Below are 27,061 nucleotides of genomic sequence, written 5' to 3'. Positions count from 1 at the left end.
GCCTATTTTGCCAGCTTATTTATCTTAGCAATGAGTTTATTTACCCAAACATTTATTGAGCACCTACTCTGCCAGACCCTGGGATTGAGACAACGGGTACAGAACTGAACACGATTCTGTGTCTTATTGCCCTCAAGGTGATCACAGACTGGTTGGAAAATAGAATCACAAACAAATCCTGACAGTGTGGAGTGATAAAGGCTGTAATTGAGGTGTGTGGTTGCTCTGGGAGTATGTAGGAAGAAGCAACCAGCCTTGCCTACAGGAGCCTAGAAAGAAGAGGCATTTGATCCAGGCCTCAGAAGGGGCAAAGAAGGGCAGTCCTTTGGATGGGAGTGCAAAGTTCTAAGAGCACATAGTGTGCCTGGAAGAGGTCTGGAGCAATGAGGATGAAGAGGCCAACAAATCGTTAGGTCTTGGTTCATGACTGGCTGTGTGGACTGATGGGGAAGTGGGAAGGCTCTGGACTACCTGAAGTGGCCCTGCCCTCTTAGTCTATTCTGGAGCCTTCTCGCTACAGGGAGGCAAAGCCAGCTGTGGCCTTTCTCCAAAGCGGACAGTGGGCTGATGCTGACTCTGCTTTGTCACAGCCCTGGGCTCCTCAAGGTGCCTGACATGGCTGGCACACCCAGGGCACATCAAGGGGTTCTTTGTCTCCTTCCAGCAGGAGAGTGGGTTAGCTGGCCTGGCTAGGGAGGGAGTGGGGTAAGTGGTATTGAGCTTTGTGGTCTCTGATTGGTAAACAAATTGGATGGCGAGAAAGCCTGCAGGGAGAATCGGAAGAGAGGAGTGGGGCATGGAAAAACCTACTTTAGGGTGTTATGGCAGCTGGGAAGGGTTGGTTTGGACCTTTGGGCATCGTGTAAACTGATCAAGGAGAGGCAGATAGCAGCTGAGGACCCACTTGACCTCACCCAGTGTCTTTATTCTGTTCTCAGACCTGGTGCCTTGTCTGGGACAGGTGCAAGTCTAGCACTTATGAGAGGGCAAAACCCCTCAACATTTATTTAGGGGCACAACCAAACGGCTTCTCAGAGATGAGAGGTTCTGGCTAGAAATGTAGATTTAAGCTAGTGTGTGTGAAAGGGTTCTGAACCAGGCACAGGAGTCAGGCTGGCAGTGCTGGTTCTACCACTAACCCTTGTGGTATGTGACTTAGGCATATCCCCCTAGCCAACGATGGGGCTAATGCTTCCTGTTTTTCATCCAGCTCATTTGCTAGGCTCAGGATATAGACCTGGTCCTACCTTCAAAGGACTTACAGCCTAGTAGGGAAATCAGACATTAAGCAAGTAGTTACAGTTGTGGCTGTGTACAAAGGATTGTGAGGCTCAAATGAGATAACTGGATTAGCATTGCGTAAACAAACACTGCTGAACAAGGATCAGGAGACCTGGGCCTCCCTGAGCCATTAACTAGCTGTGACCTTGAGAAAGGTGCTTAATCTTTTTATCCTCATGTTGCCCCACACACAAAATATGGCAGTTTTAATAGGATTATGTTGAAGACATCTACTTCTAACATTCTGAGACTAACCTTGGAGTGAAAAGTGCCTTGAGCTGGGCGGGGCACAGTGGCTCATGCCTTCAATCCTAGCACTTTGGGAGGCTGAGGCAAGAGGATTGCCCGAGCCCAGGGTTGAGACCAGTCTGGGCAACATGGTAAGACATCGTCTCTACATAATAAAAAAATTAGCCAGGCATGGTGGTGCATACCTGTAGTTCCAGCTACTTGAAGTGCTGAAGCGGAAGGATCACCTGAGCCCAGCAGGTTGAGGCTGTGTTGGCAGTGAGCATGCCACCGCACTCCAGCCTGGGCAATGGAATGAGACTCCGACTCAAAAAAAAAAAAAAAAATGCTTTGAGAAGTTCTCTGTTGTGGTACCATACAAATGCAAGGGGTCATTATCGTGGCACGTGCCACAGAAGCCAGTGCTTCCAGCATGTTCTGATCACTTTGTGAGAGAACCTCTCTGTGTGCAGAACCAGTTGCTTTCATGTCTTTGGGGGTGTAAACAAATAAGAGAATGCTTTGATTTGTCTAGCTCTTTAGTCTGCAAAGTGCTTTCATTCCTACTATCTTGCAGTAATCCTTATAGAAGCAATGCGTTATTGGTAGGTAAATATGGTTGTACCCTGTTTACAGACAAGAAAACCAAGGCTGAGCAAGTAATAGAACTGGGCCTGGAACCCAGAACTCCTCCTTCCCAATTTTCCATCTTACAAAAGCTGGTGGCCATTGTGTGGCCTCTCCTCCCTCTCCCATCCCAGCCTTAGGAGTTCAGCCCAGCCCTAAGTGTCTACACTTCTCCTAAGATTTCTCAGATTGTTGCTGAGTTGTTATGATGGATGCCATGACTCCTGTCCCAGGTCTCCATACATAATCCAAAGACATGGTAGGAGCAGCTGGGTTGTGAGGGGTCCAGAGAAGGGGCATAAATGTGGATGTTCCTCTCAGTGTACTCTGGGCCTTGGACACTATGATCCAGAATCCATCTTTCCTGATCACTTTTCTCTCTGTCTTGCCTTCTCAAGAAAGAGAATCTAAACTTGGGCCTAGGACAGCCCAGGTTCAAGACACCAGCAGATATGCCTTAGAGTCCTGGCTTTGTCACTTTCCAGGTATGTAACCTCTGAGTTTGTAAATGGGCCATTGGTGGCATTGGGTGAGGGTGCGTTATGAAGATTAAGCGAGATGTTGGTAAAGCACCCAGCACAGTGTCTACCACAAAGTAAAGGCTCTGAGGAACATGGTGGTTCTCACAATTCGAGTGTGAATTACTTCTGAGATTTCACCTCATGCATTTGGTATAATGGTAAAGAGAACAATGCAGCAAGGGTACAAAGATGTGGCTTCCCTCACATGCTGTGCCCTCTCACCCCAGGACCTTAGTGGTTAGACAGGAGCCTAACTAGTCCCACTCAGCTTGTGGTCTGCAGCTTCCTGGCCTGCCAGGGCAGGTTGGGAATCCCCCCATCAGTTCCTCACTGAGTCATTTGGAGCAGAGCCCTGATCTGAGGGCCTGATTTTTTCTTTCCTTGGTCTGTGAAGATAAAGCAGAAGTGAAAGAGGAGGTGGGTCCCTGAAAGATTCTGCCTTCAAGTTAGTGGCATAATTACTACCACCCTCCTCTGTGTTCCCTGTAGACTTTGTCCTGAGCCTCCTGTCCTGCCTCTGAGTGAGCACTTCTGTCCTCCCACACAGTCATGGTAGCACCATTTCACAAAGGAGCCTGTATGGACCAGACTTTTCCCTATACCTCCTAATTTAATTCTGTGAGATGTAGTTATCATCATAATCTCCATTTTACAGAGGTAGAAGCCAAGTCCTAGAGGGGTAAAGTGACTTGCCAAGTATCACATAGTTTATGACTCTGAGTCCTTTGAACTCCAAGCTCCATGGGAGCAAGGCTTGTCTGCACCCAGCCTAGAGGACAGCACTTCGTACTGCAGTTAAGTGACAGAGCGGAAGAAGTGCAGGGCCTGGATTCACTTCCCAGTGCTGTCCCCTGCTTGCTGTAGACTTTGGCCAGTTACTGGCTTGCTGAAAACCTGACATTCCTCATCTGCAAAAGGGGGTTGATAATTAGATGACCTATCTCATAGGCTTGTCAGGATTAAATGAAATAATGTGTTAAGTGCTAAGCACAATGTCTGGTGCATAGCAATTGCCTGGTAAATTACACCAGACATTCAGTTAAGTTAATTGAACATTAGAATTTTAATGTTGTAAGAGGCCATCATTTAGCAGATCTGTACTCAGTCCTGTTCTGGGCTTTGAGGAAGATCTAGAACTAAGTACCAGGCCAGACGGGGAATGCTCTTTATCAAGAAGCTCTTACTGTGCTTTGCCTGCCTGATCTCAAGGTAGAAGACAGTGTTCTCTTCTCACTTCTGACAACAGTGAATGACACTTAGAGTGTCTGAGGTCACAAAGCAAATGAATCGGTCGATACACGTTTTATTGAGTGCCAGCTAGGTATCAGGCACTGTTCCAGGCCCAGGACACTGCAGAATGAGGTGCCTCCAGGAGCACCCCTTCTCATGGAATGCTGCCTCAGCAGAGCAGACAGTCCAGTAGAGAAGCTGTACCTGCTCCACTGGACTTCTCACATTCTCTAAACAAGTCATTCCCTTTCCTATTAGTTTGTACCTGCACATACTGAATCTTCTGCCTTGTGTGTCCTTTCCCCTTTAACTGACCAGCCACTTCGCCAGATCCAAAGTCAGCTCCTTTTTAAAGCTTTCTCTAGACACCCCCACTCCCTGGGGACTTTCAGTCTTCTAGCACCTTTTACGTGCTTCTTGATAGCGCTTCTCTGTGTGCTAGTTATTTACCCACTCATCTGAATCCTCTGCAGATTGACCTCCTCAAGGGCAGGGACTGCGTTTTATTCATCATTGTGGATTCAGAGCCTGGAACACAGGCTGTAGAGAGATGTGTGTGGAATATAATGAGAAGCTGACAGTGCTCTGTCCCTGGAATAGGTAGGAAAGGCTTTGTAGAGATGTGAGGGCATTCTGAGTGAGATCTCCCAAGATGATGAGAGCAAATTAGAATGGGGAAGGGGGCTTGAGGGAGAGTGGCTCGGGGGGAGAGATACCTAGAGATAGAGCTAGGAGAGAAAGGAAGAGTACACAGGGGAACAGGAGGGCATGACAGCCAGGGCCTGAGGTTTCTTTTTTCTTTTCTTTTTTTTTTTGAGATAGGGTCTTGCTTTGTCACACAGGCTGGAGTGCAGTGGTGCAATCATAGCTCACAGCAGTCTCTAACAACTGGACTCAAGCAGTCCTTCTGCTTCAGCCTCTCAAGTAGCTGGGACCACAGGCGCACACCATGGCACCCTGCTACAAGGTCTTGAGGTTCCTTTTGGACAAGGAAGTCAGTAGGGAGCCATGAAGGAGTCTGGGCAGAGGAGAGGCCTTATATAAACAGTGAGTCAAAACTAATTTTGGTAAGATCTGTCAATAATGTTTAACAGTTTGGTAAGAATGAGATTGTGCTCTGAGGACCCAGTCACCAACTGGGAATTTCAATTAGCCCTATACCTGATAGGAGCTGGAGTTTGGAGAATAGATGTCTTCTGATGAGAGTAGTCTCCATATTTTCCTGTAGTTGTCAGGGAGGGCTGCCCTGGGGTTTTCTGCTATGGTCGGTTTGTGCCCTTCCCTAGCTGAGTAGGATAGAGAAGGGAGGGATTCCTTGTTTTTTGGAGACAGCAAGATTGTGTGCCTAAAGGAACAATTTCTTCTGTTTCATATTGAGTAGGGTGGAGCTGAGCACACTGGAGAGCTGGGCAGAGGCCCAGGGCACCAAGGCCAGCAAAGAGTGGAGACAACCTGTTTTCCATTTTGCACTGACCCAGTGCTGGAAAGAGCAGACCCAGGGAATTCCTCTTGGGAAAGAGAAGTAGGCCCAGAACTAGCCTACACTGGGAGCAAGGGAGAAGGAAGCAAGCCAGACGCTCTCCCCCAGACAAGGAGCCTGGGCACAGCCAGCTAGCTTCAAGGCAGGGGTGGCCAAGCCACAGGAGGTAGCATCAAGCTGCTGCAGACAACCTTCTTTTCCATATCTACTGCAGCATGGCCTTGGGCAGATCACTTACCCTCTGGGCTATAGGCCTTCTCCTCTGTCTCAGGGAAGGAATGGCCTCACTGAGTGATCTCACAGATCTCCCAGCCTTGACTGTCATCCTACCCTCTCCTGCACTCTGGTCTCCCATCATCACTTCTTATGGAACTATATAAAAGCTATTTATGCTTTCAGTTGTTACCACATCTTAGAGTAATGAACTGTTACCTACTGTGCAAAGTAGGTCAGCTTTTTGTTTATCCTCATTTCCCTTTCATGCTCTGAATGGGAGAGGGAAGCTCCCCCACCCTCGTTGTCTCTGGATCTGTGATTGACTAGCTCTTTCTGCACATCTACTTCCCAGTTTTCTACACTTTGTGGCTGCCTCCATCCTTCCTTTGTGTTATTCACTACTGCCCTTGTCAGCACAGAGAGTGATGAAGAAGAGGGAAGAGAATGTGGCAGGGACTGAGGTTCTGTTTTGTGTCAGACACTGTATATATGTTGGATAGTTTAGTGCTTGTGGCAGCCTCTATTTCCAGGCTGTGTAACTTTGGACAGATTACTCAACTGTGCTGAATCTTAGCGTACTTGCCTAATAAAAGGAGCTAATAAAAGCTATTTCTGTGGGGAATTTTGTACCTATGTAGTGCCTGGCAGAGCTAGTACAGGGCTAGTTCTAAAAATGTGTCAGCTTGCCGGGCGCGGTGGCTCACGCCTATAATCCCAGCAATTTGGGAGGCCAGGGTGAGAGGATTGCCTGAACCCACGGGTTCAAGACCAGCCTGGGCAACTTGGCGAGACCTCATCTCTACAATAAATCAAAAAATTTGCTGGGCATGGTGGCGCATGCCTGTAGTTCCAACTACTTGGAAGGCTGAGGTGAAAGGATCACCTGAACCCAGTAAGTCAAGGCTGCGGTGGCTGTGAGCATGCCACTGCACTCCAGTCTGGGCGACAGAGTGAGACTATAACTCAAAAAAAAAAAAAGTGTCAGCTCACACTGTCTCACCATCATCTATACTGCTGCTCTCTGTAACATCTTATGTTACAGATGAGGAACTGGAAGCTCAGAGTGGAGCAACCTGCCATGTTTCACACAGCTGTATAAAAGTGGTAAAGCTGGGATCAGAAGCCAGGAGTTACTGAACAAATTACACAGTCTTTAAGAGCCTCCCTTGATTGTTTCATGGGTAAAATGGTGATAATCATGCTCTGCTTCCCTCAAAGGGCTGTGTATAGGGACAAGTCAGATGAGAAAAGAGATGTGAAAGTGCTAGGTAAACTACAAACACCAGTCACCTAATAGCTACCATTTGCTGGCCACCCACCAGGCTGGGCCTTTATACACTTTTATTCCTCATTGCAACCCCATAAAATAGGAGGTGTACCTTATGACTCCACCAATGATGAAGAAGTTGAGGCTTAGAAGGTCAAATGTTTAGTCCATGATCTCCTAGCTAGTAGATGGAGGAGCTGGGGTACCTAGCTCGGTTGACTTCAAGGTTCTCACTCTGTTTATTCTCCCCCATTTCCTACTTGGTCTCTCTTATGGGTGAGATGAGGAGGATCAGTCCTGTGTCTGTGACCCTGGGCTTTCTTCTTTGGGTATGTTTCTCTTTGTCGGGACTGCTTCGGAGAGTGAGACTTAGAGGAGGGGGTTAGATGGATTTCTTGAGACCAAGGTTTACCTTCCACCATAGGATAGGATAAGAGGTGGTACCCTCCCCTGTTGAGTCTGCCTAGCCAGAGGGGCGAAGATGTGCTTGGGCTGAAAGCACAAGATGTCTAGAAGGCCAAGGGGAGAGAGCACCCCACCTTTGGTCTCAGTAGCTTTGGGAACTGGTCTTGTCCTTCTGAACTTTTGGGAACCACCAGGGTTTCAGGAGGTTAGGAAACCAGGAGCCTGCAGTGAATGGGGCGAGAAAAGTCACTGCCCTTTGGGCCATGGCATGGTGCAGCATGGCTAAGCCTAGTTCGGCCCAGGAACCTGACAGGCTTGATCAGGTGCGACCTTTGTCTCTCAGCCTTCCTCCCTCAGGAAACAGAGCTGCCAGCAAACAGCAGATTGTCCAGGCTTACCTTTTCTGACTGAGGTTGTGTTTGCAAACTGTCCATCCAGTGTATTGGCATTGCTAAGCATAGCTAGTTATAGGCAGACTGGGGCAGTCAGAATACTGGAGGAGAGGGCTAGACTGTCTCCAGTGGCTTGGGGACCAGACATCGAGCCACACAGCATCAGGAAAAGGGCCTGATTTCCCCAAAGCCTTTCCTGGGGATTCAGAAGCAGCACAAGGGTCACTGTGGCAGAGGGGAACCCTGGTTCAGCCACTCATGTCTTAGCTTTGTGATTTTGCCCAAATCATACAACCTCTCTGATTAGACCATGTCTCTCATGTGTCAAATGGACATAGTAATTCATCTGTGAGGGCTCCACCTCACTGAGCTATTAGAGGGACAAATAAAGTTGCTGCAGGCAGCAGTAATTTGTGGCCCTGAATACAGTGCAGATGAAGATGAAAATAATGATGTCACGGAGAAAACCAGCAGACACTTGTTGAGCAACTGTGGGATCTGAGGTCTGTGGTGGAATCATAGAAATTCAAGACCAGTCCAGTTAGGAAAGGACAGTGCTGAGCAATAAGAGCAAGTTATAATGACGTGCTCTTTTCAGACTTCATGGCTGGACCCGTTTATGGATTGGTGCTGAAATCAGGTTTAGGGAACTGTGACCAGTATTTAAGAAAATAGAATTGAATAATATGAAATTGAACTGAAAATATCAGAGTGCATTAGTATATGTGAGGACAACTTGTTTCATAAAATGTATTTCAAAGTTGTATGTGTATAAACTCATATATTTCTTTTTTTTTTTTTAATTGGAGACTCACTCTGTCGTCCAGGCTGGAGTGTAGTGGTATGCTCACGGCCACCGTTGCCTCAACCTGCTGGGCTCAGGTGATCTTTCTGCCTCAGCCTTCCAAGTAGCTGGAACTACAGGCATGTGCCAACAAGCCCAACTAATTTTTTTTGATTTATTATAGAGATGAGGTCTCACCAAGTTGCCCGAGCTGTTCTCGAACCCATGGGCTCAGGTAGTCCTCTCACCCCGGCCTCCCAAAGTACTGGGATTATAGGTGTGAGCCACCGCACCCAACCAATATTTCTTGATGTGGGTCTTAGTTTAAAAAGTGTGTGAAATGAGCTGGGCCTTGTGGCTCACACCTATAATCCGAGCATTTTGGGAGGCAGAGCCGAAAGAATTGCCTGAGCTCAGGTGTTCGAACCAGCCTTGAGCAACATGACAAGATCTCGTCTCTACAATAAGTAAAAAAATTAACAGGGAGTGGTGGCACATGCTTGTGGTTCCAGCTATTTGGAAGGCTGAGGTGGAAGGATCGCTTGAACTCAGCAGGTCGAGGCTGCGGTGGCCATGAGTGTGCCACTGCACTCCAGCCTAGGTGATAGAGTGAGACTCAGACTCAAAAAAAATAAAAAATAAAAAAAGTGTGGGAAGCGGTGTTCTAAGCCAGGATTAAGGTCTTCAGATTGGAGGACAGTTTTTGAGATCTGGACAGGTAGGTGTGGAGGCTGAGGGCTTGGCCTGAGGAGGCAGAAAAATATAGTGCAAGGGTTAAGAGCATGGCCTGTGGAGTCAGGCAGGTCCTGGGTTTGAGTCCCAGCTCTGCCACTTATAGCTACATGGGCTTTAGCATGGCACGTGATCTTACTAAATCTTGGGTTCTACTATAAAATGAGGAGAATGATATTAGAGTAGGTAGAGTTATTATGAAATGTACATGTAAAGCATTTTGAGAAATTGGCAAGTAGTAAATGATGTATACATGGGGACTACTATTGCTGATGCTACTATTTTTGTTGTAGTTGAATGTTATCTTGGGCCCTGAAGGGTCACTATGACTTGGAGAGGGGATAAGAAAGGGCTTCCAAGAAGAGATGGATGAATGACAAGGGATAAGTATGTGGGTGTGTGCCTGGTAAGAGAGAGATCTGAGAATTGTGTGGCCTCAGAAGTGGATGTTGAGATTATAGATAAAAAGATACCTGGAAAATTTTGGGATAACGTAGGAAAGAAAGTTTTAGCTGTAGAAACTGTTTCACAATAGGGTGGCTTCACCTGCAGGTAATGAGGCCTCATTCCTGGAAGAGTTCCAGCAGAGGCTGGGCCACAAGAGACTGATCTTATTAGTCATTTTTGGTTGCAGAGACTCCCTCAGGCCACCTTAAGGAAAGAGGGGTTTTCTGGAGGGTGAGCGAGGCCCTGAGATCTGAGGCTTCACCCAGGGGCCATTTGCTCCCTTATACTGGATCAGCCTCTCTGTCACTAGCACCTGGCTCATGCCCTCTCTCTACTGTCAGGAGGAAACCACTTCAGTGTTTCTACACTGTCACACTATTTGCAAGGACTTCCCCACCCCCCCACCCCCACCTCAGCTTAATTTCACAGTTCCTCTCTGGGCATCCTTAGAGGGTCAAATTCACTATGCAGGGTCCAAGCAAATAAGGAAACTGAGTCTTTGTGAGGGAAGGAGACCTGCATGCTGTAGAAGGGATTCCTGTATCAGACAGCAGTTCGATCAGATGCTTTCCAAGATCCTGACTGACTCAACTGAAGGAGGACATGAACCTTCTGATTTTAAAAAATGGATAGCCTGCAACTTTTCAGGAGCACATGCTGTCCATAGAGACATCTCCCTGTAGTTGTGTGCTGAGAGCATGTTGTATGCTGGGTGCTGGGTATAGCCAAACTTGCAGTGTCTTCCTGCTTACCATCCCCAGGTGTTTTAAACTCTGCTATTCAAGGAAAAGCCATTCAAATAACCATATTTCCTCAAAATGTTCCCAATTTAAGATTTTAAAAATCAAAACATTTTGATTGACATGTACATTTAAAATGGGCTTTTTTGTTTATTTCTGAGAAAATCTTGCCAAATTAATGGTGTAGCTTAAAACCAGTGGTACCTAGAATCCAGGAAATGTGGTGGTTTGTTTTGTACCCTATTGAAATTCCGGTTTGACATTGGGGCTTTGAAACTGCCTGAGCTGTTATCTGGCATCAGTTAAAAGAACTCTCAACTTAAAGTGTTCTGTGTATTCGCAGTAGAATGGGTATCTCTGAGGCCCTACAGTCAGATTTTATCAACAAAACAAGACTGATTGAAGCACACACATTGGTGTGTACTTAATCACATGGGAGTTCTTTGGAAACTGGTAATCTCAGGTGAAAGTCTCGTCCTCTGTGAGCCTCAGTTTCCTCATCTGCGCAGTGGGTAAGATCAGCTGTTATCTATATCCATAACTGCCAGAACTTCCTGTTGACTAGTGCGGGCACCCTTCCATTTAGTTAACTGGAAAGCTCATCCTCTGACTTATTGCGTGAGTGACTGCCTGGTAGGTAGTAGAAGGCATCATGGCCTGGTATGTGTGGGCATTAGTGTCTGCTCCCTGGGTATTTGGGGGTTGTCTGGAGATGCCTGTCCCTTTGTCAATTACCTAAAAGCTAGGTCCTTGCTTTGTTCATATCAGGAAAAGAAAGGAAAGGAGTGATCTTGTGCATTACTGCCTCAAGTGATGAGAAAAAGGGTGACTTGTGTCAATGTATAGAGGGGGCCTCCTTACCCAAGGCTGTAGTCCCTCCTCAGCTATTCAGTTCCAAGGCTGCTTTAAGGCCTGGGCAGTTCCCCAGAAAAAGTGTACAGAAGAAGAGGACCTGCCCTTTTGAGTCTTGGAGGCCTCAGCTCTGCCAGGGCCCCTCCCTCTGCTCTTCCAACCAGTAAAAGTCACAGCAGTGAAAGTCATTTCCTTCCGGCAGAGAGAATCAGAGACTCAAGACTTAGGCCAAGCCCCAAGTCCCAGTCTTGTTCCTGAGAGCCTCCTCCAAGCTGCCTTGAGTGCCTCCGACCCTGTGCTCCTTTCTTTCTTTTTTTTTTTTTTCCTGAGTCAGCGTCTCACTCTGTCGCCCAGGCCGGAGTGCAGTGGCACGCTCACAGCCACCACAGCCTCAAACTGCTGGGCTCAGGCAATCCTTCTGCCTTAGCCTTCCAATTAGTTGGAACTACAGGCGCACGCCACCACACCCAGCTAGTTTTTTAATTTAATTTAATTTTTTTTTTTTGAGTTGGAGTCTCACTCTGTCGCCCAGGCTGGAGGGCAGTGTCATGCTCTCAGCCACTGCAGCCTTGACCTGGTGGGCTCAGGTGATCCTTCCACCTCAGCCTTCTGAGTAGCTAGAACTAAAGGCATGCGCCACCACACCTGGCTAATTTTTTTATTTATTGTAGAGATGAGGTCTCGCCAAGTTGGCTAGACTGGTCTCGAACTCATGGACTCAGGCAATCCTCTCACCTCAGCCTCCCAAAGTGCTGGGATTATTGGCGTGAGCCCCCGTGCCCAGCCTGTGCTCCTTTCTGAGAGGTCAGGCAGCCCTGAGTGCCAGCTCTTGGATTTGAGTCCAGGTTTTTCCACTGATTTGCTGTTTGACTTTGAGCAAGATTCCCTGCCTGGGTATCTTAACCTCTCTCAGCCTTTGTTTCCTCATCTTTCATTAATATTTGATTCTGTCAATACTGTCAAGTACTTTTAAAATTGAAAATAAAAATACAAAAAGTACAAAAAATAATGTGAAAGATCAATAATCCACCACTTAAATTAATTTTAAGAAAAAAGGGTATAGGTATGTATAGAGCAATGCACACATACATTTTGTTGTTTATAGACTAAAATAGTATATGTAGAATGTCTAGCCTGCAAATGTTAGTTTATTCTCTCTGCCCCTCAGAGTTAAGTGAACTTGTGAATTTCTGGGGACTCACTCCTTGGAGGAAGCCCACTCAGTTGATATAATCTCTGACTAAGCCAGGGTTCCTGCCCTAGTCCACCTCCACCTGCTTTCAGGCTGATCTGCATGTCTGGGGTGGGTCTCTGTGCTGAAATGTTGTCCTTAGATTCAGCGCCCACAAGAACATCCACTCCATGAGGGTCGGGACTTTGTTCTAGTTACAGGAATTCATCCCCACAACCCACCCAGAGAGACTTGCTCTAGAACAGTACCAATGCAGTTGTGATAAATGCTCAGTCGAGAGATATACAAATACAATAGGTGGAATTTGAAGGAGCTTTGTAGTGTGTGTAGGATTTTGAGGCGTGGAACACCTTGGGGAGCATTCCAGCAAAGGGACTGGCATGAGTAAAGGTTGAGAGGTGGGAAAAGTTCAAAGCATAACTGGGGAAACTCTGAGTAACTAGCTTGGCTTGAGTGAAGAGGTGAACATGTTATTTCTGTACTTGTTTGACTAGTTTTGGCATCCAACTCTGCACCGTGCACACAGGCTCTCCAAAGAGGCTTATTTACTGAGGCAGACCCAGGAGAGGAATGCTTTGCTTTGGTGCACAGATGCAGATGCTCAGCCTCTGCCTCAGAGAGGCACAGTGACCCCAGTCCCTGGCCACACTGGGAGAGTAGACACTTGAACCCACTGTCTTTCTGGCTTATGTCTTGGAGGGGTGGTGGAACAGGGGAACAGCATTCCCTTTCATCTGCAATAGGGTGTTCATGAGTTAGCAGTCCTAAAGGGAACGGCAAGGATGGAGGGCGGGGGGGAACGGAGAGCCAACCAGGCTGGTGGCTGGGACCAAAGCCAAGGCCTTTGCTTTCCTTGGCACCACTGACAGACCCTGCCCTCTGCTCCACAGGCTGGAGGAAGTCCCCCTGGAGGTGCTAAGGCAAAGGGAGTCCAAGTGGCTGGACATGCTCAACAACTGGGACAAATGGATGGCCAAGAAGCACAAAAAGGTGAGGCGCCTGGCATTGAGACATGGACTGGGAAGTTGGCAGTCTGTAGAGGAGGCAGAGGGAGGAACTTCAGCTTTGGAAAGCAGGGCCTTCAACTGCCCAATGCCTTAGATGTCCTCCAGCTGCTGATGCGGGGACAGAAGTTGGCTGGAGGGCAGAGGGAATGTTGCGTCCTTGCAGATGACTTCAGATTCATGCAGAAATTTGTCAAGGAGTTAAACTTCAAAGCCATTCTTAGCCAGTAGGCCTATAGACAGCTTTTCTCTAGCCTTCCTGGGAGAAAACCTGAAGTACTGCTTACCACCTGTCAGGGAGGCCTTTATAATATATATATTAGCTAATATGTAGGGAACATTTGCAGCGTGCTCGGCACTTGCCTCAGATAATCCTTGCAACAACCTGGTGTGAGGCTAGTAATATTGGTATCTCTACTTTCTGGATGACCTGCAGAATCAAGATTTGAACCCAGGCACCTGCCATCTTACCCACCACAGTAAGGAGCCTTCCTCACCCTCTAGATTAATTTGATTGGCTTTTCTCTTGTCTCTTGGCCAAAGCAGAAAGAAAGAAAAGTAACTTCACAGTTTAATAAATCTCTTTTTTTTTTTTTGAGTCAGAATCTCCCTCTAGCCCAAACGAGTGCAGTGGCATGATCACAGATACAACAGCTGCTGGGCTCATGCAATCCTTCTGCCTTGGCCTCCCGAGTAGCTGGGACTACAGGCATGTACCACCGTGCCTAGCTAATTTTTTTATTTATTGTAGAGACAAGGTCTTGCCATATTGCCCAGGCTTGTCTCAAACTCCTGGGCTCAGGCAATCCTCTTGCCCTCCCAAAGTGCTGGGCTGGGATTATAGGAATTGCAGCGAGCCACTGCACCCAGCCAGTCTTTTTTTTTTTGAGTTGGAGTCTCATTCTGTCATCCAGGCTGCAGAGCAGTGGCACCCTCTCAGCCACTGCAACCTTGACCTGCTGGGCTCAGGCAATCCTTCCAAGTAGCTGGAACTACAGGCCACCATGCCCAGCTAATTTTTTTTTTTTTTTGACTTCTTGGAGAAATGTGGTCTTGCGAAGTTGTCAAACTGTTCTTGAACCCGTGGATTCAGGCAACCCTCTCACCTCAGCCTCCCAAAGTGCTGGGATTATAGGCATGAGCCACCGCACCAGGCCCTTTAAAAAAAAAAAAAAGAGGCCGGGCTCGGTGGCTCAGCCTGTGATCCCGTGCTCTGGGATGCCGAGGTGAGTGAATTGCCTGAGCCCGCGGGTTTGAGACCCGCCTGGGCAACTTGGCAAGACCTCATCTCTACAATAAATAAAAAAAAATTAGCCGGGCGTGGTAGCGCGCGCCTGTAGTTCCAGCTACTTGGAAGGCTAAGGCGGAAGGATCGCTGGAGCCCAGCAGGTCAAGGCTGCAGTGGCCGGGAGCGGCCACTGCACTCCAGTCTGGGTAACTGAGTGAGACTCCAACTCAAAAAAAACCCAAACAAAACAAAACAAAACAAAAAAAAGATACAGGGTCTCACTCTTGTATAGGCTGGAGTACAGTGGTATGATCATAGCTTACTGTAACCTCAAACTCCTGGGCTCAAACAATCCTCCTGCCTCAGCCTCCTGAAGAGTTACGACTACTGGCATGTGCCACCACACCCAGTTAATTTTTTGTAGAGATAGGGTATTTCTTTGTTGTTTAGGTTGACCTCGAACTCCTGGCCTCAAGTGATCCTCCTGCTTTGGCCTCAAAGTGCTGGGATTGTAGGTGTGAGCCACTACACCCAGCTAATAATAGTCTTACAGCCGGGCTCGGTGGCTCAGCCCGTAATCCTGCGCCTTTGGGAGGCTGAGGTGAGTGGATTGCCTGAGCCCACGGGTTCGAGACCCACCTGGGCAGCGAGACCTCATCTCTACAATAAATCAAAAAATCAGCCGGGTGTGGTAGCGCATGCCTGTAATTCTGGCTACTCGGAAGGCTGAGGTAGAAGGATCACCAGAACCCAGCAGGTCGAGGCTGCGGTGGCCGGGAGCGGCCACTGCACTCCAGTCTGGGCGACAGAGTGAGACTCCGACTAAAAAAAAAAAATAGTCTTACAAAAATGAAAATATCCAGTAGTCCTTTTCTAGTCAGACGATCTTTAGGCACCACCTCTGTCACCCCATAGGAACATTCTTGCCCACCACTCTTGAATATGTGTTGCTGTCCTGGCTGCCCTTGGGATGGTCTAGTCCCTTGACCTAGAGGATGCCTGTGGAGAGCCTCATAGCCTGAGTCTGTACAAGTTCCCACTGCACAGAGTGAACCCTATTGCCTGCTCTTGTTAGCAGACACATTGGTATGGTCCAGACTGCAAGGCCTAGCAGAAAACTCAGGACTGTAAGTCAGGTATGGGCCTGGGCTCAGCCCTACTCCCTTCCTCTCTTCACGCCTATGGCTAGTTGTGTACCTTTTGGGCAAGTCTCTTCACCCTCTCAGTCTCAGTTTCTCTGGTTAAGTGGGAGTGATAATCCTGTTGCCAGGTTCCTGTGAGGTGGTGACTATAAGTGCTTCATAGGCTGGGGAGCCTTGTGCCATAGGAGGAGAGGCTCACCCAGACCTGGGTTCTTTTTCGCGGTTCTATGTGGGCTTTGGGGACACTCATTTATTTTTTGCTCATTAGAAAATCTTTCTCTCTCTCTTAAAAAAAAAAAATTAAGGCAGTTATTCCTAAGCTACTTCCTGCTTTGACTCTGCGATCTGTTTTCCTGCCTCGCCACTCCTCAGGCTCTTACCCCAAGCTGTAACTTGCTCTGCTGCTCTCTGTTGTGGTGACTGGTGGTTGGCAGGTACTGTGGCTCTGGCCTTCTTGAAAATGGGGATTTCAGAGAGGAGCTTTGGGGAGCTCCTCTCAGCAGAACCCCTGGCCAGCTGAGGCCTCCACAGGTGGCCCTAACTACCTGAAGACCCTAACCCACTGCTCCCCTCCAGACCAAGACCACCACCAGGCAACCTTCCTGCTACCTCAGCTGTAGCTATACCAGGCCCTTCCTTGGGAACTTTTCTGGCCTGCCTGTGGACACTTGGGCTCTCCCTCTGGTCCGGCAATCATGGCACAGGAAGGAAAATACCTGTTTCAGGAAGTGGGCTCAGGTTCAACACCTCTCCTGGACTCATACATAGCCCTGCTGGGAGGGTGTTTTTTTCCCTTCCTCCCACCTCTCCTTCCCCAGCTGTGTCCAGGACAGAATTCTTGGCCCGCAGGGAGGCAGGGCTGTGGCTGGAATGCTGTCTTCCCTGTAGGGCCCTGCCTTGGGGTCTGCGTAAGCAGCAGCCCTGCCCTCACAGAGTTCAGCAAGCAAGGGTGTGGCCTTGCTTAGCTTTCGTCAGAGACCTCCTTTCCAAGCCTTTTCTCAGAGAATGGTAGTCCTTTGCTGTTACTGGGAATACTTTCTCATGCTTTATTCTTACTGATTCCACCATTTTCCCTAAGGTGGGCAGAGTAGAGGTGACCATCTCTAGCACGTTTGTGCTGAGAAAACTGGAGACCAGAGTGGGAAAGTTCTCTGTCCCTAACCCCTAGGACTTCAGTGAGGGTAGGGCCTTTTTGAGAACCTTAGTAGACAGAAAGTGATCAGGGCTCTCCTGGAGAAGGCCAAGTATGCTGGGGGTTGTGATGATGTGGAGGCTGCCTCTTGGCGAGCTTGGCCCTGGGAGAAGCTCGAAGGGCCTGTGGCTCCGGGCTGTACCATATCCCTTTGCCAAAACCTGGGCTAAGCAGCTTCCTTAAGGAGACCTGTGTCCCACAGCAGCAGGAAACTTCCCTGAGACTAGGGCAGTTCCCTTCTGCTCCCTTCCTCTTCCCACTTTCCAGGCAGTCCCAGAAGCTCTCGCTTGGAGCCTGTGACCAGCCACTGCTGCTCTTCCCCCACTGCCCTCAGCCTGTCTGCCTGACTCCTTCCTGGTTCTTGACTCTTTCTGACCCTTGGAAAATTTTCCCTTGTTTGTGCTGGTCATCAGGAAGGCCAGGGCTTTTGTGCTCCCCCCCCTGAGAGCTTCCAGCAGGACTGTTGAGGGGGTTTCCAGGTGAGGGGAAGTTAAGTATGTGCTGGGGCCCTGGAGTGTCTGTGTCAGCGTTCTCCTGGGATGGAGGGGCAGAGAGGAAGCTGTCACTTGCTGAGCACGATCTGTGTGTCAGGCTCCATGCTAAGCATTTTTTCCCTTCTGATGGAATCCTTTCAACAACTCTGCAGAGCATTAGGTATTATCATTCTGATCTTACAGTTAATGAGAAGTGACTGGCTCAAGATCAGCACTGGATTTAAACCTGTATCCAGATGTTCTTCTCATGCCTGAGCACTCACCTGCCTTATCCCAGGTCAGGCTGCTCAGTGCAGGGGCTGAGGGCCTCCTCCCAACTCCTTGCCACAACATTCCATAGGAGTGGTTCCCCTGCCATTGTCCCCAGCCTCCTTGACAGCACAGCTGCTTTTGGAGTCTCATTCTGACCCCAAGCCCAGGGGGAGCCCACCTCCCCCATCCACCTCTGAGAGGCCAGTGAAGTAGAAAGTGCACAGGGCTGGATCCCTTTGGCCTGTGTAGTACAGCTAGGAGGTAGTAGGGTCACTGACTGACCTCAATTTTTCCCATTCTATGCCTCAGTTTCCCCATTTATAAAAGACATGATAGTTTTTCAAACTGGGCTGTGGTGATAGAAAACTTTTTCTGATTAAAAAAAAAACGGCTAGCCTGAATTGAGCACTATCATTGGGTCATGAGCTCCTCAAATACTTCTTCCCTCAACTTCTCCCATTCTATGAGTGGCAGGAAAGACCTGGGCTACTTTAGCAAGGGCCAGGATCAGGACTTATGCCCAGACCAGCTGCCTGTGCCCCAGACTTAGGGTCAAGGAGAGGAGAAGCGAGGGGATTCCTGACCAAAACAAAGAGAGAACGATTTGAGCAGCGCCCCTCTTCCTTCTGAGTTCTGCTGAGATTTCCCTCCCCTCTTCTGAGTTCTGCTGAGATTTCTCCCCTCTGGACTGGCTGTGTCCTGCCACATGACTGCTAAAACCAGCATCCCTGTGAAAGTACCTGGGCCACATTATGGCTCATCTTGTATACTACTTTCCCTGTGACTGCAGCTGCGACCACAATGTATTTTTTTTTTTTTGAGTTGGAGTCTCACTCTGTCACCCAGACTGGAGTGCAGTGGCCGCCCCTGACCACCACAGCCTCGACCTGCTGGGCTCCAGCGATCCTTCCTCCTCAGCCTTCCAAGTAGCTGGAACTACAGGCGCGTGCTACCATGCCCTGTAGTTCCAGCTACTTGGAAGGTTGAGGCTGAAGACCCAGCTAATTTTTTGATTTATTGTAGAGATGAGGTCTCGCCAAGTTGCCCAGGTGGGTCTCGAACCCGCGGGCTCAGGCAATCCACTCACCTCAGCCTCCCAAAGCACGGGATTACAGGCTGAGCCACCGAGCCTGGCTTAGTTTCTTCCCTGATGGCAAACCATGGGGCTCACCCAACTTGTATGGTTTCATTTTGACTTAGAAAGTAGGTATGAGGGTCTAGAATTTGGTGGTAGACTTCAGGAATGTCTGTGTTGTCTGTCACTGGATCAGGGGATGTGGGACTCTGCCATCACCTGGTGGCAGCATATCTAATTGCAGTCATTCCCCTCCACCATCATGGGATCTGCATTGTAGGAAAGTCCTCTTTTCCCCCTGTTTCTGCTATTGCCGATACGTGCACTGAAGACTTACCAAGTACTGTAGGGGTGCTGGGCTGGGGGAGCTGCCTGGGTGGACACAGTTGTCCTTTTGACTTTCAGATCCGTCTGCGGTGCCAGAAAGGCATCCCACCTTCTCTGCGGGGCCGTGCTTGGCAGTACCTATCAGGAGGCAAGGTGAAACTGCAGCAGAACCCTGGAAAATTTGACGTGAGTCTCCCTTCCTTCACTCTACCCTTCCTTCTGTGTCTCTTGGTGGCCTCCCCATGTAGCGATCCTCCATGTACTCACCTGAACCTCAGCAGGACAAGCAATCCATGGAACATACCTCAAGCTTCTTCAGTGCCCAGTGTGCCTGACTACCTGGACCCCAACAGACCAAACTGGCTCAGTCCTGGGTGCTTGTGACTCTTCAGGGCTCTGTACATTTGAGGCTCCAGCCCTGAGTAGCCCTCAGTGGGGTAGACAACTTTGCCACCCCTCATTCCAGCTCTTTCTCTTGACAGCCACTCAGGTTTTGCTTCCTTGGGCTCAACAGCTCTTGGTCGTCAGGAGGGGACACTCAGAGGCTCTTTGCTAACTGCCCTGGGCCCTAAACTCTGCCTTTGGAGGCTTGCTCAGCAGGACCTGAGGACCCGCAGCACTTCCTGGTCTCCCATCCTTTACTCTGTCTCCTGCTTTGGCCAAGCCTGGTCAGACAAAGTCCACTTGTGCAGCTTGCAGGGTTTTCAGCCCTGGGGGTGGCAGAGTCAAACCCAACTATCCCCAGGGGTCAGAAGCCAGTCAGTAGCCAGAGACAGTGCCCTCTGTTATCATGCCTCCCCCATCCCCCTTCTGCTGCCCCCGCCACGACATTCCATAGGAGTGGTGCTTCTGCCGTTGCACCCAGCCTCCTTGACAGCACAGCTGCCTTCAGAGCCTCATTCTGGCCTTAAGCCCAGGGGGAGCCCACCTCCCCCGTCTACCTCTGAAAGGCCAGTGAAGTAGAAAGTGGCCAGAGTAAACTATCTCTCTATTTACTAAGTGGGGCAGCTCCTCTAGGCTGTTCCCTTAGGGAACTATGGGGAGGCTGCTGGCTTTCCTGGGGTTGCCCCAGCTTACCTGCCAGACCAGGCCCCAGGCATCAGGGTTTCTACAGGCCCCTGGGACTGGCAGTGAGACAGAGCTACTAGCTACCAGCTCTTTGTTGACATACCTCGTGATTCTTTGGTGGACACTCCTGTCCTGCTAAAACTATTCTCTGAGAAGGGTGGATAGCTGCCGGGCAAGGCAGCCTAGAGCTTCTGCTATTGGATCTGGAGGAGGTAAGAGTTGTTTGCTAGCAGCACTTGGCTTTGTGGGAGCAGAGGCTGGTGGAGTGTCTGGCTAGGGCAGCTCTGAGTTAGGGCAATTGGACTATCCCCCAGACACCAATACCAGGTCTCACTAAAATGGCCTCTTGACTTGAGTATTCCTCCCGATGGCTCCCTCTTCTCCATTTCAAGGGGCTGCATCCTGGGAAGAGCAGGAGACTTGGCTGCCAGAGCCTACACAATGAGAGCGAAAATGTGGGAGGCCTGGTCAGCCTCCTGGCTGCACTGTACAGCAGGTGTGAGTGAGCCCACAGTGCGTGCAGCAGAGTGTGGAGGTGTGTGCATCTGTGTGCAGAGTTGGCCACCCCTGTGGGGTCTGGGAGATTGCTTGTGTTAGGAGGTAGATTTGCGGAAAAAGACCATCTTGATGCACTGAAGCAAAGTAGCAGGTTCCCACAGCTGTCCAGGGGCCAGAAGAGTGGTTTGCAAGCACACCTGAAGGATTTTGTCTGTGGGTGACCTCGAGGAAGCATGAGAAGCTCTTTCTGCCTGCTTTGGGTACATGAGCTGGGATGGGGTGCAGTGAAGGGGCTATGGTGGCAGCATGTGCCTGTTCCTGTGCTCCCTCTTTCACTCAGAGCCCTCCATTCAACATGGAGTCCAGGTGACCGACTCCAACCTCAGTAGTCAGGGCAGGTTCAACAGGCCCTGATGGCTCCATCTTCTGCACTTGTTGCTTCTTCCTTCTTCCTTGGGTAGGCAGGACCTTCCTGTCCTTTTTCACTTGGTTTTCTCTTCTGGCTTCACCCCACGATGGTACCAGCACTTCTCAGACTGGCGGAGGCTGCAGGTCCAGTGACTGCCGCACCTGACTTTAATTCTCAGCATCCTTTCTCACCAACACATGGGGCCAAGTGCCCTGGGCTGCTAAGGTACCAGATGAGCACATCCTAGGAATTTACTTCTGGGGTTCTCCAGCCCCTACCTCATGAGAACTACCAGGAGAATTTGTGGGGTCCTCCCCTTTCTGATGAAAGCTGCATTGTGCTCAGATAGTACCAAGGGGCGGACAGGACACAAAGCCCCATTTTGAGGGCATGTGGAGCTCCAGAGGGTACACACCTACCTCTGTTCTGTATGCCTGCTCCACTCTATGGAGACCCCGCCCCTCCCTACGCCCTCCAACCTTCAGCACTCCGTACCCTTTCTTCTCAGTACTTTCTCTCTAGTCAACTTCCTGGCACCCTACTTCTTTAGCTTAATATTGGGAAACCCCTACTGAGAGGCACATGAAGGAAAGGGGCTTATATGTGATATAATGCACCTGAGTCCTGAATGAAGCGCCTAGAGGTTATCCAGCCACAACTGGGGCGGGCACTCTTGCCCACACAGGTCTTCCCAGAGCCAGGATCCCTCCTCAGGGTTTTCAGGGCCTACAGGTCAGGGCCTGTGTCTACACCCATTCCGTGTGTTTGCCAAGGACTTGGCCTCCCTCCTGAGGGCTTCCCCGATGCTGCCCCTGCCTGGCAGGCAACTTGTACTTGCTCTGCTTCCCTGCTCAGCCCTCTGCATCTCCTCCTTATGTATTTTTTTCTTTTTATTTTATTTTATTAAAAAAAATTTTTTTTTGAGTCAGAGCCTCACTCTGTTGCCCAGGCTGTAGTGCAGTGGCATGGTCATAGCTCACCTCAGTCTAGCCATGCTGGGCTCAGATGATCCTTCCACCTCAGCCTTCCAAGTAGCTGGGACTACAGGCACGCACCACCACACCAGGCTAATTTTTTTATTTTATTGTAGAAACAAGGTCTCGCCATGTTGCCCGAGCTGGTCTCAAACTCCTAGACTCAGGCAGTCCTCTCACCTCCCTCTCAGATTGCTGGGATTATAGGCATGAATCACCATGCCTGGCCCTATTTTTATTTTTAACTTAAGGTATTAATTTACATAGAGTAAAATGCACAGATCTTGAGTGTGCAGTTCAGTGAGTTTTGACAAGTAATACACATCCATGTAATCAACATGCAAATCAAGACAGGGAACATTTCAAATGACCAAGATTTTTTTTGTAATAGCTCTGTTGTTTATATAAAAGTACACATGCCAGAATGTTCACAGAAGTTCAAAAAAAGGAGTAAAATTTGGTTGAAACCCCAGCACCCAGAGAAGCATATGAGGTCAGTAGTTTGATGATATCATATCCTTCCAGACAGTGCTCTGTGCAGATCACTCACACACACACCCCTTCCTGAATCGGTGATGCCACCTGCACAGGGAGGCAAGCTGCAGAGGAGCTGGGATCGACAGCTCTGAGTCAGACCTGGCTTCTGGTCCCCGTTCCACCATTTTTCTATCCACAAGGCCTTGGGCAAGTGACTCTTCTTTGACATTCAGTTTTCTCATCTGTGAACACAGTATAATGATATGACCTGTCTTTGGAGGTTGAGTCAGTGTGGCCCACTGGTGCTCCTACTCTGCTCAGCACCTGACTCAAAGCAGTGGCAACAGGTGGTAGCTATGGTGTGAGAAGCAGCCTTTCATCTTAAGGATGTAACATAATGTATCTGAGTCCTGAATTAAGTGCCTAGAGGTTTTCCAGCCACAGCTGGTGTGGACACTCTTGCCCACACAGGTCTTCTTAGAGCCAGGATCCCTCCTCAGGGTTTCTAGAGCCCTTCCCACCTTGCCCCTTGGCCCATATCCAGGCATCCTTACTTTGGCTTCCCTACCTGTCCTCAGGAAGGCCTAGTCCATGATGGGATTGGGTGGGCATTACTCCTGCTAGAGGGCTCCTTCAATACCTGGGACAGCAGTGTCCTGTCAGGAGTGTCCCTTTTTCATTATCCCCAGCCCCTAATGTGTGTCCCTGCCTTTGCTTCTAGGAGTTGGACATGTCCCCTGGAGACCCCAAGTGGCTGGATGTGATTGAGCGTGACCTGCACCGGCAATTTCCTTTCCATGAGATGTTTGTGTCCCGGGGAGGCCACGGGTGAGCAGGCTTGGCCTTGTGGGCTGGGAGGTGGCTCCAGGTCCTGTCCCTCAGGGGGTAGAGGAGGTACAGTGAGTCTGGGGTATCTGAGGTTCAGAAGCTGGGTGCCCAGAACTCTACTGTTAGTATTTCCCTTTTTTGCTTTGAGTCTGATGGGTGCTCTTAGCATCTTCTGTTACCTGTGGAACAGCTTACATCATTGCTTCCCCAGAGTGCGAGAGCTTTTCCAGACTGGGCCTCTTCTAGAAACAGGTTTTTCTGGGGAGAAAGATTAGAGGGAGCTGGGTGAGCTGAGAATATGCAGGAGAAGAGAGATGGGGCAGGCAACAGGATCAAGTCAGACGCTGGGGACAAAGCTGGCTGGCTGAGGAGCTCAGGTACCAAGCTCCAGTCCCTGTCACATCTTATCCTGTGTCTGGCATCCTGCCCTGGCCCTGCTTTCTCTTTAAGCCTCTTTCCTCATCTGTCATGGGGGAGCCCTTGCCCATCTCCCTTCTCTCATCATATGAGAGTCCATGAGCTGCAGTGAGAGACTGACCCCTTGGTGGCCACAAGCAGGTCACCTCCCCTCTCCAGGGAAGTGCAGATTTTGAGGCAGCTCTGGTCCAGTGGGGCACTGGTGAGAGTAGTAGGTAGCAGAGTCATACCTGTCACTACTGCCATGCCTGGCCTCTCCATAGCCAGCAAGACCTGTTCCGTGTGCTGAAGGCCTATACACTGTACCGACCTGAGGAGGGCTACTGCCAGGCCCAAGCACCCATCGCCGCTGTCCTGCTCATGCACATGCCTGCTGAGGTACCACCAGGACCTGGGCAGGCGGGTGGGTAGGTGGAGAACCCCCAGCAGCAAGGCCTTACATCTCTCTTGCCCACAGCAAGCCTTCTGGTGCCTGGTACAGATCTGTGAGAAGTACCTGCCTGGCTACTACAGTGAGAAACTGGTGAGTGATTGCCTGGCCTGGGACCTTCCCAAGCTGGATGCCCGCTGTGGCCCCTCCAGGCCTTTCTCTCCACAGTACCTCCTGCCTAGGTTAAAACCTTGCCAGCCTTCTGTTGCCTTCAGGCTGAAGTTCCAAGGCCTGTCGGGGTCAGGTTTCTTGGGCTCCGGCATCATCGGCTCCACACTCATCTCTGTCTCTGCCTCCAGCTGCTCTGGCCACTTGTCAGGTTCGAAGTTCCTCCAGGGCATCGAGTTCCTCCCTGCCTCAGCCTTGGCCTAGGCTTAAACCTCTGCCTGGAAGCTCTGTTCCCCTGTCTGTCCCCTGAAAACGCCTTTGCTTCAGCTTTTAGCCCTTGAGGAGTGTCTTGACCCTGACAGGCGGGCCCCTCCTGCACATGCTCGAGAACCTTCCTGTTCTTGCCTTGTCCTGGGCCCTGAGGCTCCCCACCACCCCCATCTCTGCCCATGTGCCCCCTCTCACTGTAAGCTCCAGGAGGGGACCAGCTGTCTCTGGTCTGCTTATTATTGTATCCCAGTATCCCAGCACCCTGCAGAGGCTGGCACCCTGCGGGCAGTAGCTGCCTAAGGAATGAATGAATGTCTGCCTGGTGCTGGAGCTGGGGCTGGGGTGTGGTCCCTGCCCTGGCTTCTGCAGGTCATGGCCCCGTGGCCTCAATGTCTCCCCAGGAGGCGATTCAGCTGGACGGGGAGATCCTTTTCTCGCTGCTGCAGAAGGTGTCACCAGTGGCCCACAAGCACCTCAGCCGGCAGAAGATTGACCCACTGCTCTACATGACAGAGTGGTTCATGTGCGCCTTCTCCCGCACCCTGCCCTGGAGCTCCGTGCTGCGCGTCTGGGACATGTTCTTCTGTGAAGGTGCTGGCCTAGGGTGGGGAACGCCCCTGCCCCTAGCCAGCCCACAGCGGGCCTCTCTTTCCAGAGAAATCTCCTCAAGGCCCCTAGCACTCACTACCTACCCCCATGCAGGAGTCAAGATCATCTTCCGGGTGGGGCTTGTGCTGCTGAAGCATGCGCTGGGCTCCCCTGAGAAGGTCAAAGCCTGCCAGGGCCAGTACGAGACGATTGAGCGACTGCGGAGCCTCAGCCCCAAGATCATGCAGGAGGCCTTCCTGGTCCAGGAGGTACAGCCCACACCTGCTCCTTGACACGAGAAGGGAGAGGGACATGGTGGGGGTCCTTTAAAGGAGGCCTGTTAGTCCTTTGACCCCGCAGGTGGGTCACCTGCACCAAGCCACTGCTCAGCAGTCCAGGACGGTGTGGGGCCCAGCGAGGCCCAGTTTGGCAGGGCCTTCTTTACCTGACTCATAAACCCTCTTCCTCCCTGGTAACACATTCACAGCCCTGGTTCTATTTTCCCTCTTTTCTTGCTTTTTGGATACTTGTCTCTGAGGGACTATAATGAGGTAGCACATGTGTGGCCAGCTTCTATGGGTTGAGCCGAAAGGCTGGGGGAAGGGCTGATGCCAGTGTGTGGGGCAGAAGAGCAGTGTTCATTTTTGCATCTGTTTCTCCTAACAGCTGTGGCATTCCCCATTTTTACACATGAGAAAACGGAGGCTCACAGAGGCAGGATCACTAAGCAACTCCCCCCAGAGTCACCTAGCAAGAAGGTAGTGGCCTGGATTTGAGCCTAGGCTGCCAGGCTGCCCTGGTCAGTGGTAGGGGACAGGTTGGTCAAGAGCAGGTTTTGTCCTGTCTGAGCTATACCCCTACTGTCACTACTGAGGTAGGCAAGTGGGTCTCAAGTGTCTGGCTTACCTGGCGCTCAGCTCTGGGACTTGTGACTGTAGCTGAGAACTGGACCCCCATCCTGGGGTCAGTGTTTTACAGCCAGGGCTAAAGGATGCTGAGGGAGAGCAGAAGCCCAGGCTGAGAGGCAGAGAGGGGAAGGTCCTTCTTCCTGGTGCCCAATGCTTGTCACTGTCCCTGCAGGTGGTAGAGTTGCCTGTGACAGAGCGCCAGATTGAGCGTGAGCACCTCATCCAGCTGCGGCGCTGGCAGGAGACGCGGGGTGAGCTGCAGTGCCGCTCCCCGCCCAGGCTGCACGGCGCCAAGGCCATCCTAGATGCAGAACCCGGCCCCCGGCCCACCCTGCAACCTTCACCGTCCATCCGCCTACCCCCAGATGCCCTGCTCCCTGGCTCCAGAGCCAAGCCCAGGCTTCCCATGCAGGTTCAGAAGGAGCAGCGGAAGCAGACGAAGGCCAGTGGGCAGCAGGACAAGACTCTGGCCCCAAATCAAGCCTTGATGGTGGCCGCTGCAGGAGATGCATGTCCCCCACAGCACATGCCTCCAAAGGACCCGGTCCCCCAGGACCCAGTCCCTCAGGACTTAGCTCCCCAGGACTCAGCTCACCACCACTCCCAGGAGAGCCTGACATCCCAAGAGAGTGAGGATACCTACTTGTAACCTCGGCAGCTCAGGCCCCCGGGGCGGGGTCTCCATATACCTACACGGTTCATGGACTGACACTCCAGGGCTTGCCCACCCTTTGAGGGCCAAACCCCCTGGCTGCTTGCCCGAGATAGAGTCTGCCTGAGCCTCCTTATTTATTTTCTCTAGAGTGGAACTCAGGCTGGCCCAGCCAGGGCAGGCAGAAACCAGGGCCAAGTGGGTGGGGCCTCACTCAGCCCTCTCCTCCTGGGGGCTAGGATGCTGCTGCGAGGGGAGAGGGTGGGGTGCTCTTTGTGTAAAATAGAAACGTGTTTTGTACAGAAATAAACATGCTTGTGTAGAGA

General features: G+C 50.4%; 1 protein-coding gene across 1 annotated transcript; it reads left to right on the top strand.

Annotated features, from left to right (window-relative positions):
• The first annotated feature begins 359 nt into the window (after positions 1-359).
• TBC1D10A (TBC1 domain family member 10A) lies at positions 360-27,061 on the top strand. The gene is made up of 9 exons (XM_008056169.2): positions 360-451; positions 13,285-13,384; positions 19,187-19,294; positions 23,256-23,362; positions 24,043-24,157; positions 24,237-24,302; positions 24,989-25,178; positions 25,290-25,444; positions 26,256-27,061. Exons 1-9 carry the CDS (start codon positions 444-446, stop codon positions 26,730-26,732), a joined length of 1,326 nt encoding a protein of 441 aa, XP_008054360.2. The 5' UTR covers positions 360-443; the 3' UTR covers positions 26,733-27,061.

Source organism: Carlito syrichta, unplaced genomic scaffold, assembly GCF_000164805.1.
Source record: "Carlito syrichta isolate Samal-C Ts95f unplaced genomic scaffold, Tarsius_syrichta-2.0.1 Scaffold302276, whole genome shotgun sequence".
In the NCBI taxonomy this organism is placed as follows: domain Eukaryota; kingdom Metazoa; phylum Chordata; class Mammalia; order Primates; family Tarsiidae; genus Carlito; species Carlito syrichta.
Note: the sequence above shows the minus strand (reverse complement) of the source record. Positions and strands in the feature narration are given on the sequence as shown.